The 15,287-nt window shown below is 29.4% G+C and overlaps 1 protein-coding gene across 1 annotated transcript; it reads right to left on the bottom strand.

The window, feature by feature from the left end:
* Positions 1–10,615: 10,615 nt before the first annotated feature.
* LOC100306327 (putative glutamine dumper family protein) lies at positions 10,616–11,422 on the bottom strand. The gene has a single exon (NM_001250154.2). The coding sequence runs from the start codon at positions 11,354–11,356 to the stop codon at positions 10,889–10,891; it is 468 nt and encodes a 155-aa protein (NP_001237083.1). The 5' UTR covers positions 11,357–11,422; the 3' UTR covers positions 10,616–10,888.
* Between the last annotated feature and the right edge of the window lie 3,865 nt (positions 11,423–15,287).

Below are 15,287 nucleotides of genomic sequence, written 5' to 3'. Positions count from 1 at the left end.
TAGCCTACTCTAATTTCAAATTATAATATTAATTTCAAGCTATATATAAAAAAATCCTAAAAAGCACGAAAAGGAAAAAAATAAAATAAACAATATCTCACTCTCTCTTATGGTAAATATATCCTTATTTAATTTCATCAATTCACGCTAATTTTTAGGTTTCACACTCAACACAAGAATATACCAAATTCATAATAATTTCACATTGGAACATCAATTAGTCTATCAAACACAATCAATTCGCAAATAAAAAAATAAGAACAAAATTGAAATTCATAAAACAATCCAAAATAACCCAAAATTTATCCTCTAGGGATCCCAACACATGTTAATTGTAATCTCCAAGTGTGAGTAACTCATCCCTTACCTCTCAGCGGGCTCACATGTATAGTCTAATAGCGCGACGTCTCTAGTGGTTCTCTAAAATTCATTAAGCTTTTACTTTGGTTGCTCTGCTAGAGTTTTTAAGTGTTAGAGAGAACAAGAAGGGATCGAAACCTCGATTTCATTGTCTCCGTGCGAGAGACATTGCTCTCTCTACAGGTATTATTTTGCAAATCCTAACGATGAGAATGTGCGAAAATGAGTTCCAAGGGAGGTGTTCAAATTTCAGGATGCTCCAACGGTTAAAGAGTATGAGAGCAAAGTTTTACTGGAATGAGTTCAGGTGTATACGCGAAAAAAAGAGAATTTTGGAAGATGAAGAAGAGAGAACGAAATTGAGAGAAATAGAGAGCTAAAACATATCATAAATGTAAAAATTGATATAATATATTTCTATTTATAGTTAAGATACTCCGAGTCTATTATTTATTTTATTTTGTTTATTTTATTATTTTACAAAAAAGAACTCTATTTTACTATTTCATTAACTAAATAACCAATTAAAACATCACTTTATTTTCTAGAACATCATTTTACTCTATTTATTTTTTAATACTATAAAACTCTTATTTTAATTAACCAAAACCCTTTTCTCTCATTTATTTAACTTCTAAAAACTCTATTAATTTTTAAATAAAGCTCTTTTTATTTATTTTACGAAAAATAAGATCTTTCACCCGCTATCATACCCAACCGCCATCTATATGTTTATAATTATTAGTAATATAATTATGCATTTATATATAATTCTATTATTATATATAATATGTAATTATTAATCATGTATTTATTTTCTTATTTTATTTTTATAATTATTTTAATATTTAAATAAATAAGATTATAATTATATTACTAATTAAATAATAAAATTAAAAATTGTACATTTCACTAAAAATATCATTTAATTCTTAAATATCTTTATGTTATTTATTACTTAATAATTTATATATATATATATTATTTGAATTAAAGTATAATTATTAACTTAATCTATGATTTATTTAAATTATATCTAACAAACAAATAAAAATAAACATGAGATGAATTTCCTTGAATCTGATACAACCTGATGGAGATAAGGTTGAGTTTCATTTTTTTTACCATGTCTTTTATAAACCTGAACGTGTCCTGACATTTGCGGGGGTGGAGATCGGTATAGTCAAACTTGTCCCACCCCATTATCATCCCTATACAATCAACATGAGATTTATTACGTGGAGGCAATATAACGAGTATACATAAAAAAATGCATGGCTTAAAGATTTGGAAGGAAATCTAGGTCATTTGAAGAAACCAATTACTTCTTCGGCTTTGATCTTCTCAAAGAAAAAAAAAAAAAAGAGACAATGACGTCATGAATGTAAATGAAACGCATGTCTGGATGAAAGACTATTATCTTCACGCCCACAAAAACTATTATATATATAATTTTGTTACTCTTGAATCCTATTGATTTCAGTTTGTTGTAGATTTTTCTTGGCTGAAAAAGTATAAATGTCTAAATCATAGGTAGTAAAAGAAAGATTTAGGGTTCACTTGATTCTTTCAATACTATGCTACTGAACATGATAAATATTTTTATTCTATGTTGGATTTGAAAAAAAGGATTAAGGGAAAAAACAAATCAAGTAGATGAAGATAAAAAAAAATCCTAATTTTAACAAGGAATATGTATCCCTACTTTCATCTCTTTAATAACCAAAGAAATAGTAATTAATCATTGTAATCATTTTAAAATTTGATGTAAATTGTATTAAGAGAATTAATATTAGATATTTTAAAAAAATAAGATTAATTTACATGTGTTGTCCATTATTTATCAAATGATGTAGGAAATAAAAAAAATGTTATTTGTGTTTTTATTTTGCATTATTCTTATTATCTTGTATTTTAGTGTATATCAAACACAACCTTAGAATTATAAATGGTCCAAGAACACTGACATAATCATTTGGTAATTATTTATTTACTACTTAAACATAATTTATTACAAGAAAAAAGATTATGCTCTCATTACTACTGGCATTAACCTCATTTATCATTTTGTTCCAAAATAATACCTTCCCTTCAATTCATTCTTTTATTATTATTTTAGGTTAAAATGTATTCTTATCATTAGCATTTAATATTTTTTATTTTCTTTCATATAAAAAATTTATTTTAATCCTTACAAAATATATTTGTTTTGTTTTTTTGTCTTTGAAATACTTTAGATAATATTTTAAATAGTGAAAAAATATTACCTAAAGTGTTTTAGGAATAAAAAATAAAATAAATACATTTTACGAAGATTAAAAAAATAAAAAAATACTAAATACTAAATAAAATATATTTAAGCCATTATTTTATTTTAGCAAAATGCACGCGTATCATGAGATCACTTGTAATGCCTCTTGATAACATTGGTTACTACAGCCAAACCAAATCTAAACAAGTTTCTCTCGAGTCTCATCTAGGGTCACAAGTTACTGAATTGACATCAAGTCTTTTACTTTTTCATGACTTATTTTACTCGGAAACTTTTCCCCAGTTAGTTAATTTTTTTTTAAGCTTGATGTGATACGAAGTTGTAAGCTTTGATATTTGATCTCAAGTTCCTTCTTGGCAAATTTGGAAAAATAATATAAAAAGAAAACCAAACTCGTGTTAACATGCCAATTGGACGAAGTGCAAGTTTTTGCTAATATTAAAAATTCAGATTTTTTTTTTTCAAGTTGAAATCGTATGCGGCACAAAATTAAAATATTAGTCAACTTCGGTGATCTACCAACATTACTAAATGACATTCAAACTTGATATGGTTACATTTGTATGTTTGTGTATTTTATTGGATTAATTTCATCTTTTACATATTTGCGGAGAAAACTTTCTTTGGTATCTCTGTCATTGAATTTCAAAATTTATAAAATTATTAATGTCATCCCATTCCAAATTCCAAACGACATACTAAAAAGTAATCCTTTCGGATATTCAACAATTAACACAAATTATTTTTTATAACAGATCTTATCAATATGATATTTGTCACCATTTTGGACCAAAAGGCTCACTTTCAAGCTATTTAAGAAGGTGTTTGGTTTATCTGTTTTTTATTTTCATTTTTACTGGAAAAAAATGGTAATTAAAATGCATTTGGTTAAATTTTTGAAAATATTTTCGGTGAAAATATTTTTTTAAACGAACCAAAAACTGGAAATAATAAAATCTCGTTTTCAATTGAAACCAAGAATCTCATTTTGGATAAAATGAAAATGCGGTGGCAAGAGATGTAATTTTAAACAAATCTAAAAATACATTTTCTTTTGAAAATATATTTGTGATATTTTTATTTCTTGAAAACAGAAAACAAGAAGTAAAATCAAACATAATTTCAAATTCTAATCTTTTGAAAATAAAAATAATTTTCAAAAAATAAAAACAGAAAATTAAAATGCAAACCAAACACACCTTAAATAATCCTTATACATTCAACCCTCAGGACTAGAATTTTATGATTAAGAGGAGATTTGTGTTGTACCGTCCTACATTTCTCCATCAACCCAGGATGAAGGTCTGGTTTGTGCGGGTGTGAGGTACCCATGCCATGGCTATAAATTGGTGGACATGAGGGTTGCTGCATTTTATTTGCCAAATAAAAAAATGGAGTTTGCTACCAAGGCCCATTACCCGGCTGAATCTAAAGACAAACACTCAGCATATCAGGATGGGTCGAAAAACCTTTCAAGCACCATGATATTTTTGGATCCCAATAACCAAAAAAATCACCATGATGATGTTTATTATTTTAAGTTAACAACGATATATTAAAGTTTTTTTTTACAGCAATATTAAAGTATTCCTTTAATCAATGTAGTTAGAGTTTGTATCTATGACAAGATCATTATGTATTTTAATAAATTTCAATCTTTTGAGTTGGTTGCGAGATTATTACTTAATCTGAAATTTAGTTACATTTAAAATTTCTTATCCCTCTTTAAGGACGTGTTTTGTGAAATTCAGGTTCCCTCCTACAAGCTTAGTGTGAGTTATCAAGTGAATCATATCCATTGGATAAATATTTTTTTAATAGTTTGATCATTTGTGAATTTATGTGGATTCTTTTAAATATAAAGTGTGTCCATATTGTTTAAAAATATTCACTAAATAATAAAAAATAAAGTTTAATTTATATATATTGTTAGTATGAAATATTTTTCATAGATGTCTAATAAGATTTGACTACTTTATTTTGTCATCATTTTCATTAATTAATAGAGTTTAATGTTAATAATTTATTGTATAAAATATTTTTATACTATTATTTAATTATAAATAGTTGTTGGTGTGACTTTTAAGGTAATTTTTTAAAAATTAATAAATTTATTAAACATGATGATTTAAATAATAATGTAACATTATTTTACATCATTATTGTATAACCTTTTGTTCTCAGGTTAACATGATGTGAAGATGAAATAAATTTCCACTAAATGTACCTACAAAAATGTTTTACATTGAGGAGGTAATAATCATAATAATAATTTTTATATAATTTAATTAAAAAATAACAATAAATTGTAATAGAAAGTAGTTAATTAAATGTAACATTTTCTTGAATTTTAGAACACAGATTATGACAACTTTAAAACTTAATTGTTTTTAGCTTTTTATTTTTCCTTTATTGTTATCACTAACAACAGTAATAATGATAATAATAGTCATTTTTGTTTGAAGCTTTTCCACAATTAACAATACTAATAATAGGATAATCAGCCATAAATAACTATAAATTAATTAAGGACACATATTTTCAAAATATGTTAAAGCTCGTATATGCTAAATGAAATAACGACATATAATTAACATATCTCTGAGAACAATATTCTAATTTATTTTATTATAACTTGAAACAGTTGGGTACACTTTCTCACAGCGTAACAATGTACCCACATGTGATGTTGATAAATTATGATCATATGAATATGCACTAAGCTTCAACAGCTACCTCTAAAATGTACCACCTTGAAGAATAACCAAGAAAACCTTAATTAAGGTGAGAAGTCATTTATTTAATCATTGACACTGGCCTTATCTACCCATATACACAGCCCCCCAAAGAGTTGTGACTCTTCTCGTGGTGGGGAAAAAATAAACGTAAACAAATTAAAGTTCAAGTCTTGGCTACACTGTCTGTTGACATGATTTATATTTGGGAATGTTTTGATTTGACATCAAGTAGCTAAATGGGCAACTCACAATTATTCGTACCCTCATCCTCGTTGAATTCACAACTTTTCTCTTTACAAACAACCGCACCCCCACAAGAATCTCCAGACATCATAACCAATCGATTTATTTCGTTATAATATATTGGAATATTGATGTAATCTCTCTTCAATTATTTAACATTGTTAAAAGAATGAAATTGAGTTCATGTAATGTGAATATCAGAGTTAATTACTTTGACTTAGGCCATCCCATGGAGGATGTGAGACACACCATGATTAGTAGCACTACGTTGGCCCATATTAGAGTGAATAGGTGGGGCGCTCACCCTAATGGAGGTTACTGTAATCGCATTTTGCATTGAGCTGTTCAGGTGTATGCAAATATAGTTGCTTTTATCACATTTTGCTATTGTGAGAGGAAGTTGGTGTCCCCCTCATAAATACATACATATTGACCAATCAGATATTAACCAACATTGATGAGTGAGGAAAATGATGATGCTCAATTACATGTATGGATATGGATATATAGAATTACTACTAAATGAATTTAATAGTTACATGACGACATCTTTATAGATAAGGAAAGAGGGGATTAAGATGACAAACCGGAGGCAGATGCTATGGGTATTCAGAAAGATATTAGTAAATGGAAAAAGTAATTATCTATTGGTTGGAGATGAAAATAAATATTTATCTTTAACTTTTGTGTATGAAATTATGATATTCATTTGTCCTGTCCCACACATATCATATATTAATATAATTAAAATATGTTACTTAAAGTAAATAATCTATATTATATACATATTCTTTTGCAAAAAATTAATAATTATGTTTTTCTAACTTGATGACTATCAATAATAATTCAACATAGAATAATGAATTTTAATTTAAGATGTATTTTATATTAAATTTGTTTCATATTTTATTTAAAAATACTGAGTTAGTATTTTTTTTATTTATAAATTTATGACTTTATTGACAAATTCTTTTAAGATGAATTTTCAATTGTGAATCAATATTTTGTGATATTTAATGCTTTAAATTAATAGTGAAGATTTATACCTATTTAATAACTTTTCTTTGAACGTTGAATGATTATCTTTATAATATTGATTATTTATGACTTAAGTTTGGATGAATTAATGTTATGTTTGTTTTTTTTAATAACATGGGTCAATGTTTTTAATGTTATGCTTTGATTATTTAAGAGTAAAATTTTAATTGATTTATAGTAATTTTTAATTAATATATTTTTATTGATTTATTAATTTTATTCATATATTTTTGTAGATGTGTAACGGATACAAAATAAAGATTAAAATTATTGTCTATGATATCAATATTGATGTCTAGCTTACTAAATTTTACCCTCTATGACTTTTACGCTAGCTCTATATACGGCAACAAGATATTCTTCAATTTTCATTTTCTTTGTATTTTTGATATGCAATTTAAGTTTTCTGTCTATGGATACCATATAGATAGCTTCCTTTAATAATGCAAGATTTATTAATACAGACAATTTCGTTGTATCAATGTCAATAAAGCCTCAACAACGACAATGAGCGTTATTCGATTTGAAGACCATACAAGCTAGACCAGCTAGCCGCATAGGACCATATTTATCCCAATAACAATAAGTTGTCATTGTCATTGGTAGATGTTACTTCCTCTGATATAGTTTTGCTTCTTTCACCCTAACTCTTCAAATTGCAATGTTATACATATATAGAGAAAAAAGATAATTAGCTTCTTAATTTCTTTCATCATTGGTAGGTATATGCAGCTTTTCACCTTTTTCCTCAATTTTCTTTTTGAAAAACAACTTCACATTCAAAAAATATATTTATAAAATTAATGTCTATTATTTGAAAAACTGACTTTTCTTTCTCAGCCTAAGTTCAATGACTGAATCATACAATTTTTTATATGTGGAAAGAGATGGGGGAGGCTGTCAACCTAAGGAAAACATAGCCATTCAAAATCTGTAACAAACTCACCCTCCCAAAGAGAAGACATTGATCCAATGATGCTGCATATGTTTGAAGGTAAAAGTGGAGCCCATTAAAGAATTTCATCATATCCTGAGTACAATACGGAGAAAGGGGCAAAGTGTAAAATATCCAACATGAAAAAGAAAAGGGTGAAATGTAACATCATAGTTTTGAATTTTAAAGACGAATTTCCATAATTCCATAAGTTGTAAAGGAGGAAAAATGTTACAGTGAAAGTTTTTCTTGGTTCGGGAAATGGATATACTTTATAATATTGTTAGCATTTCACGCCATATCACTTAAAATTAGCATTTTCCTTTCCCTAAATCCAATTTCTAGAGCAATACAGTTAAAAAAATATGACAACAGCAATAATTTGTCAACTTTAAAGCATTTTGTTTTATGTGTGTGTGTTTTCTTATTGTGGAACCTAATTTAATAACACACGGAACATATCTTTGCTATCGTCTGGTGCATATTGGTATTGGTTTTAATTTCAATTTCAATTCGTAGAGTTCTTGAACATCTTGCGGCCAGTGTAAACTGAAAGATGAACCGGAGAAGTTTAATGGTTTTACTTTTGATACAAAGGATAACTCAGTCGCTTACAATTATAAATATATTTTTAAGAAATAACCTGTGCATGATTTAGACCATGAAGATAGTAGATGAACAGTATTTTTGGTCAACGAGTACATCAAGGTCTACCCCTAAAGGCATATGGTGCGCTACACTATGCAATTGAGGACGCATTTTCTATGCGAAAAAAAGTATAGAAGCTCAAGTCAAACAACAATGGAAGCGTTGTCATCATCTTTTTATCTTTTTTCTTTTCATGGATATGCAAGAGTATTGCTAGCTAATAACATTTTTTTAAGACTACCTTGTGACATAATTAACTCTAAAAAAAAAATGTCTATGGTGTTGCTTTAACGAAAGCGAGGCAGACAAAGTGCCCTCATACACTTGGCAAGTATTAGAGTTGCTTGAGGGAAAGAATAGGAAAGAATGGACTCAGCTCACCTATTCCGCATTATTGTACAGAGATTCCTTTATATTTTCTTTTTTGCTTTGGTCGAAAACCTACAAAAATTAAAGGATTATGTTTCTTATATATTTTTCTCCCCACACTTTACCATTAACATTTTTATGGAATACTATTAAGTACCACGTATTTGTGTTTGTCACTTAGTTCATCCGTATCAATATCAGTGTTAATTACTTTAAATCTTTAATCATATATATAAAATTGTATGGCCTGTACTGTATAGAGATTTCTTTTATTGAAAAGTGCTGGTATCAATATCAGTATTAATTACTTTAAATCTTTAATCATACATATAAAATTGTATAACCTGTACTCCATAGAGATTTCTTTTATTGAAAAATGTTGGTTTACATTAATTTTGTGTAACATTTTATACGAAAGAGAGAGATAAAAAGGAATAAAAAGAAATATGTAGTAAAATAACATGATGTAATTAAAAACAGACAGAAAAATTGAACGTGCTGTAAACAATTATAATTTAAATTGTATAATTCTTTATTATTTGGCATGTGGTGATTGTTATGAAGCAGATAATCCTGTATAACTGCGTTAAATACAAAGCACCCATTTCTATTATAGTACTATTAAGTTTATTTAGATTATTTCTCCTGTCAATCTACAAAGTCCCTAGATATGATTAAATATTTCCTGTCCTAATCAAATTATTGAGGAATAGTCTAATATGTGAATGCATATGTTGAACATCACACACTGAAAAAAAAACACATAACTGCACGGTTCTATATATATGTACTCAAATATAACAGAAGAATTGATAAAAATAAATTTAAAAGAAATTCATCTCATCTTAAGGGAAGAAAATAGTGGTAAAAAAAAATTCACCTTTAGAGGCAATTTTTTCTTTTATAATTTGCACTGCTGTAAATAGAAAGGAAAACGGTAAAATGTACATCCCATTTTTCAGGTTATATAAATAGAAAAAATATATATATAATTCAATGAAAAATAATAAGATAATAGAAAAAAAGTAAAAATAAAATAAAAAAGAAACTGTTGTACGAGTAATACTAGTTGATATACTCCACTTCACATTCACAAGTACCAATACCAACAATTCTGTTTAGTGTTTATCATGATTTTGGAGACACGCTATGGACATACATTAAACCCACAATACCGTCACCCTTACCCCACTATACTTCAATGAATATCAATCAATAAAAGGACCCCGATGAAAAGGTTATTCTAGACCTCACGACAACTAATAAAGCAGTCTAGTATAAATAAGAAGAAAGTATATTTCATTACCAAAATATTATTCATACCACATTGGCACATTTACACTCACAAGAAAAAAAAAAATAAAGAATGTATTAAAATGAATAAAAGAAAAAATTAAAAAAAAATGTTTCACCTATATTTATTTATTTTTATAATGAAACTGCAGTACTTATAAAATCTAGAGCATAATACTAAAACCGTTTCAGACGCAGGGCAGGGACGAGTAACTTATGTAAAATGTTTTGTTTGGAAGGAAAGTTGAAACAATGAAACCAAGCCAAAACCATGATTCTATTTCTAGGGGCTGTTTGAGCATTTCCAGGGGCCGTTTTATCCCGGAAATTGAGAATGGGATGTCGTAAACAGAAACAGAAAAAACACCAAAAAAAGAGAATAATGAATAAATAGAAGGAACTAAACTGAAGCTAATTAGGCGAGTGGCACGAGGAACAAACAGTGCAGCCACTGCATTGATTGAATCACAGCTTCTTCTCGCCGCATCAGACACATCACACATAAATAAAACCACTTTCCCACACTCGCTTGTACACGTTACCTTCTCCTTAACACGACACCACAACATCTACCACCTCTCCACGTCTTAAAATCAATCAGAAAAACTACTCTGAGTGTTAAATTCTCTCTGTCCCCCATTTTTTTCTTTCTGTTTTCTCCCCTCGGTTTTTGTTCCAGGTTTTCAAATCTCATCTAGTAAAAAGGAAGAAAACATAAACCAAAAAAAAAAAAACAAAATTGTGATTTGTGAAACAGCAAGGGCTCAATTCCACCTCAAAGAATTTACATTCCCGGAATAATGTACAGACGAGAACTGAAAGAGAAGAAGAAGAAAAGAAAAAAGAAAAGAGAATTCCCATATCACCACCAATTGTTGAACATGCAACCTAGAGAGACACCCGGGTGTCACGAGCTTTGCTTTTTCACGAAAGCAACCTGGCTACAAAACAAAACCCCCCAACAGGTGGCCATGTTTGGCCCGATCAAGGGTTCTAATCCGACGAGGAGTGTGCGGTTTCGGTGGTCCCAGTCCCAGCCTGTGCCATTTCAAGCGATTTTCGGTTCTCCTCGCAGGTGCACGTGCTGGTGTTGTCGCCGAAGGAAGAGGACCTGCTAGTGCTGCAACTCGAAACACTCGGAGTTGCTAAGAATGTTGGCTTCTCTTGCCCGGCCATGATCACCAAGATCTTCTCCTCGTATGGTTTCGCAGGTTTCTGGTCCTGCTCCGTTTCGCCAGCTTCTAGGTCCCGTTCTGTTTCCCCGTTCCCTTCGAGGTACCCTGAGAGCTTCCAGTAGGAACATGCAAGGATCAATAGAGCGAAGGCTATGAGACCCAACATCGCCGCTAACCCTCCGAACAAGTACGGAACCGGGGAATGCCACGGAGAGTGTGGTTGCTGCGGAGAAACCGGGGCTCTGTCGCTCATGTTCATGTTCATGGGTTCTCTGTATGCAGCCATGTTGCTTTGTGAAAAACAGAGGAGAATTATTGAGAGAAGGAATTGTAAAGAAAGATTAATTGGGTTGGGAGGTGGATGGTGGGGTGGAAAGGTATTTATAGAGAGGTTTTGATTATGGGGAGATAGGTGATTAGTGTCGTCATTTTTCTTGAGTAGGAAGAAGCAGTGGGACCCACCCCCCTCCTCTCTGTGGGCTCTACCTTTTATGAGTTTCCCCGTAGAGGATAGGATTATCATCGCGCACTCAGGGGTGAACTGGTCATGTCAATTTCACAATAGGAGAGAATATGATCCTCTTGCATGTTTCGCAACAAACAAACACAAAAATAAAGAAATCAAATGCTGCTACATGGATATTCATTATTCTCTCATTATAAAATATGAATTTTAATATATGTAATAATGAAGAGAGATAAAAAAAAATTTACCCAAAAGGCTGCAAGAATTAATAATATAGTATTTTTTTTAATTCTTTAAATGAGTTATTAATACTTTGTATCGGTTACAGATTATAAGATCGAGAATTACAGTGGCGAATTTCCTCTTCTGATCGAATTTATATGATGAAAAAGTTGTTAAAGGACATGTATCTGTGTGACCTCATTCTAATTCTAAATAATGTACAAATGCATGCATGTTTCACGAGATTGGGTTATTGTAATCTGATAAAAGTTTATACATGATCTTTTAGATAAACATAAAGCAAAATGCCTCAAATTAGGCTTTAGATGTCTTACTTTCGTTTGAGCGCATATCGGAATTGTAAATTCAATTTGGATATGGAGATTCCGACTTGGGAACCTTGTGATTTGCTCCTTGGCAATTAAGAATTTAACGTGGAATAATGATATCTAAAAAGGGATTCCCATACTTAATTGTTTGGGATTAGGATGTTTTATCCATGTATTTCATAATTCTAATTGAACCATTTAATTGGGATGCGGCCTAGGGTGCCGTACCCTACAACATATACTATACTTATATTATTTTCTGAAAAATGTAATGCAACATAGGACCATGTGACATCATATGGATTAAGATAGGGCTCCAATATGGATTTATGGTAAGGTTGTTGATGTGTAGAGCACCTGATGAGTATGGGATAAATCGTATGTGCTCTACTCTACTCTACTCTAGTGAGAGGAGATTCTGTTTCAGCCGTTCGATTAATAAAGAAGAACTGAAGAAGATTCATTTTGTACTTAAATAAACGCCATCCGTCCCGAAACGGCTGGGCGCATGCATGCCGTGACGGGAGTGCCCACGGTGTACTCCTTCCTCACGGAATCTTTCGTTCCCCATTTTTTATTTTTTATTATTTTTATTTTATTTCTCATAGCTTGGTGTGTGAGTAAATCTGTGTATCAATGTATCATTAATAAATTAAGTGGGTCGAAAGGTGGTAACGGTTTCATTTTTTCAAAAAGCTGCTGACTTAAAAACAAAAACAAATATAAAAAGGAGGGTCCCCTCATCAATACTCCAATATAGCTATACTCTTTTTTTAAAAAAAATATTAATCATACATTCAAATGTATCCTTGGTTGAAACTTAAAAAAAGTAAATGGGAACTTGGATTAAAAAACATAAATTTCTTTGAGTGATAAAATAACTTATCATATTTTAAATTTTAATTTTAATTTTTTTTCTTTAATTTGTAATTTTGAGATAAACCACTTTGAAAGTTATCTATCCTATTGAAATTAATTTAAAAGTGTATTTGTGTGATAATGAAGACAACAATAGTAATGACATGATAGTAGAAATAATGTTAGGACATTGCTAGTACAATTAGTGATAGTAGTGATGATGATGATAGTGTCAATAATAACGATGACAATGTTAACGTTAATGCCAATAATAATGTCAATGATAATCATAATAATGTTGATAGTGATAACATAAGAAGATGTATTATTGTTAAAGGTAGCTAGAATATGTATTTTAAAATTAAAAATTATATTCACAATTTGTTTTTTGAAAATGTATGTAATTTTTTTAAAATAGAGCTAAAACCAATTTCAGCTCCACTTTAGCTAAATGTATTTTATTTTGAAAATTATATCTAAAAACTAAAAAAAAACAGGAAATCACTACAAACAAACACTTAAAGGGTATTTGATACAAGGAAAGTTTTTTTCTTATGTAAGAATCATATTCTTCATGTATATGAATCATAGGAATGACAAAAATAAATATTCTTATAAATGTTTATGTAAAGTTGTCTGGGGATAAAAAAATTAACATGTATTTTTATATAAAAAATTGCTTGTCATATCAAATGATCTAATAAGAATAATATGATATTTTTACTATAATAATATTTTTAACTAAAAAATGTTAAGAATTTTATAATTCCTAATTAATTAATATGGGTTATATATTATATTATAAGATTTATATTAGTTATTTATAATGGGATCTAATTCAATGAGCCGATTAGACGGTCAATAAAAAATTAATATAGGCTTAATGAGCGACCAGTTTAGTCCATTAGGGAATAATGGAAACCCTAATAGGTTAAAACCTAAGGTATGTTTATGGTCCCTAAGACACCAAATCAAGAAACAATTCTTCCTCTCCCCATGAAGAGAAAACGAAAGTCTCATAAGGAAGAAGATAATTTGGTTGAGGAAGGTCATTAAACCAATTGTTCATGACTGCTGCAAGATTTCGCTGCGTATTGATTAAATTTTATGGATCCAAGTATTCCTTAAAACCTCTTGATAATCTGACGTAATATGTTTTGATATTCATTTGGTATTTCATAAGGTTTATTAAAAAATTTCCAAAAAAAAAAGTTAGATTCCACCTCCCAATGAAAATAATTTTGTATTGGAAACGCATTGAAAAACCAATTTTGTTATATTTTAAAAAATATATTACATGCTTTCAAAAAAAAATATTTAAACTTTTTAATTTTTTTAAAAAGAAGTATTAATATTTTCAATCAACCTTTATTTTGTAGTTGCATATTTTTTAATAATTAAATTTATTTAACAATTTTTAATTCTTATATAATTAGCTTAAATTACAGATAAATTCAACTAATGTAGTCTTTCATATTCATAATTAACTATGAGTAATTGAATTGATAACAAGAGATTCAGACAGGGAAGACGGAAGTAGTTGTTTGTTGCTGATGTGTATGCAGTCTCCCCACGTAGTTTCTTGTTCCTCTTCCCATTCTGTCTGAATTAATGAGCCTTCTGTTTTTTCGGCTATACTTATTGTATACGCATGAATGCTGATCAGCTTTCAGTTAACAACCTAACAAATGACATGACTAGATGACCTATATATATATATATATATATATATATATATAAACATAATGGAACCAACTAGAATTAATGCATATTTCACAACCGTAACCAAGAGAGATGCTCATGTAATAATAATGCATTTCAAATAATGCAAAAAATAATGACTCGGATCATGAAAGATCTTTCACAAGGAGTGCCACACGCCCTAAATTGGTTGGTGACATGGACCTCTTGTTTTGGAGGGACATATAGATAAAAAAAAATATAAAAAATTGGAACAATATTGAATCGCCCTCCACCCCGTTCCTCCACTATATATGATTTGCCTGCCACACATTTTGCACTAGGTTTCCCATTCATTATGCACACCTTTAAACTTATGTTTGTCTTGTGATTTGTGGATCATATATACCTATAGCATGATCAAATTTCAAACCAATTCTTGGTAGCTTAATGATCATCTATCCATCTTCGTCACATGCTTGTAACTTGCATTATTTTCCAAAAGCTAGTGCCTAAAGGATATATATATATATAAAAGAGAATAACGATAGTAAAGCTGAAGAATGCAAATTTCAAACCTTATCATTTGTCTTAACAGGAAAGGCAGTAAAAAAACTAACAAAAAGTAGTCATTGAAACAGCTGAGGTGAGGTGTAAGGTAT

The sequence above is a fragment of the Glycine max genome, chromosome 13, assembly GCF_000004515.6.
Source record: "Glycine max cultivar Williams 82 chromosome 13, Glycine_max_v4.0, whole genome shotgun sequence".
Taxonomy (NCBI): domain Eukaryota; kingdom Viridiplantae; phylum Streptophyta; class Magnoliopsida; order Fabales; family Fabaceae; genus Glycine; species Glycine max.
Note: the sequence above shows the minus strand (reverse complement) of the source record. Positions and strands in the feature narration are given on the sequence as shown.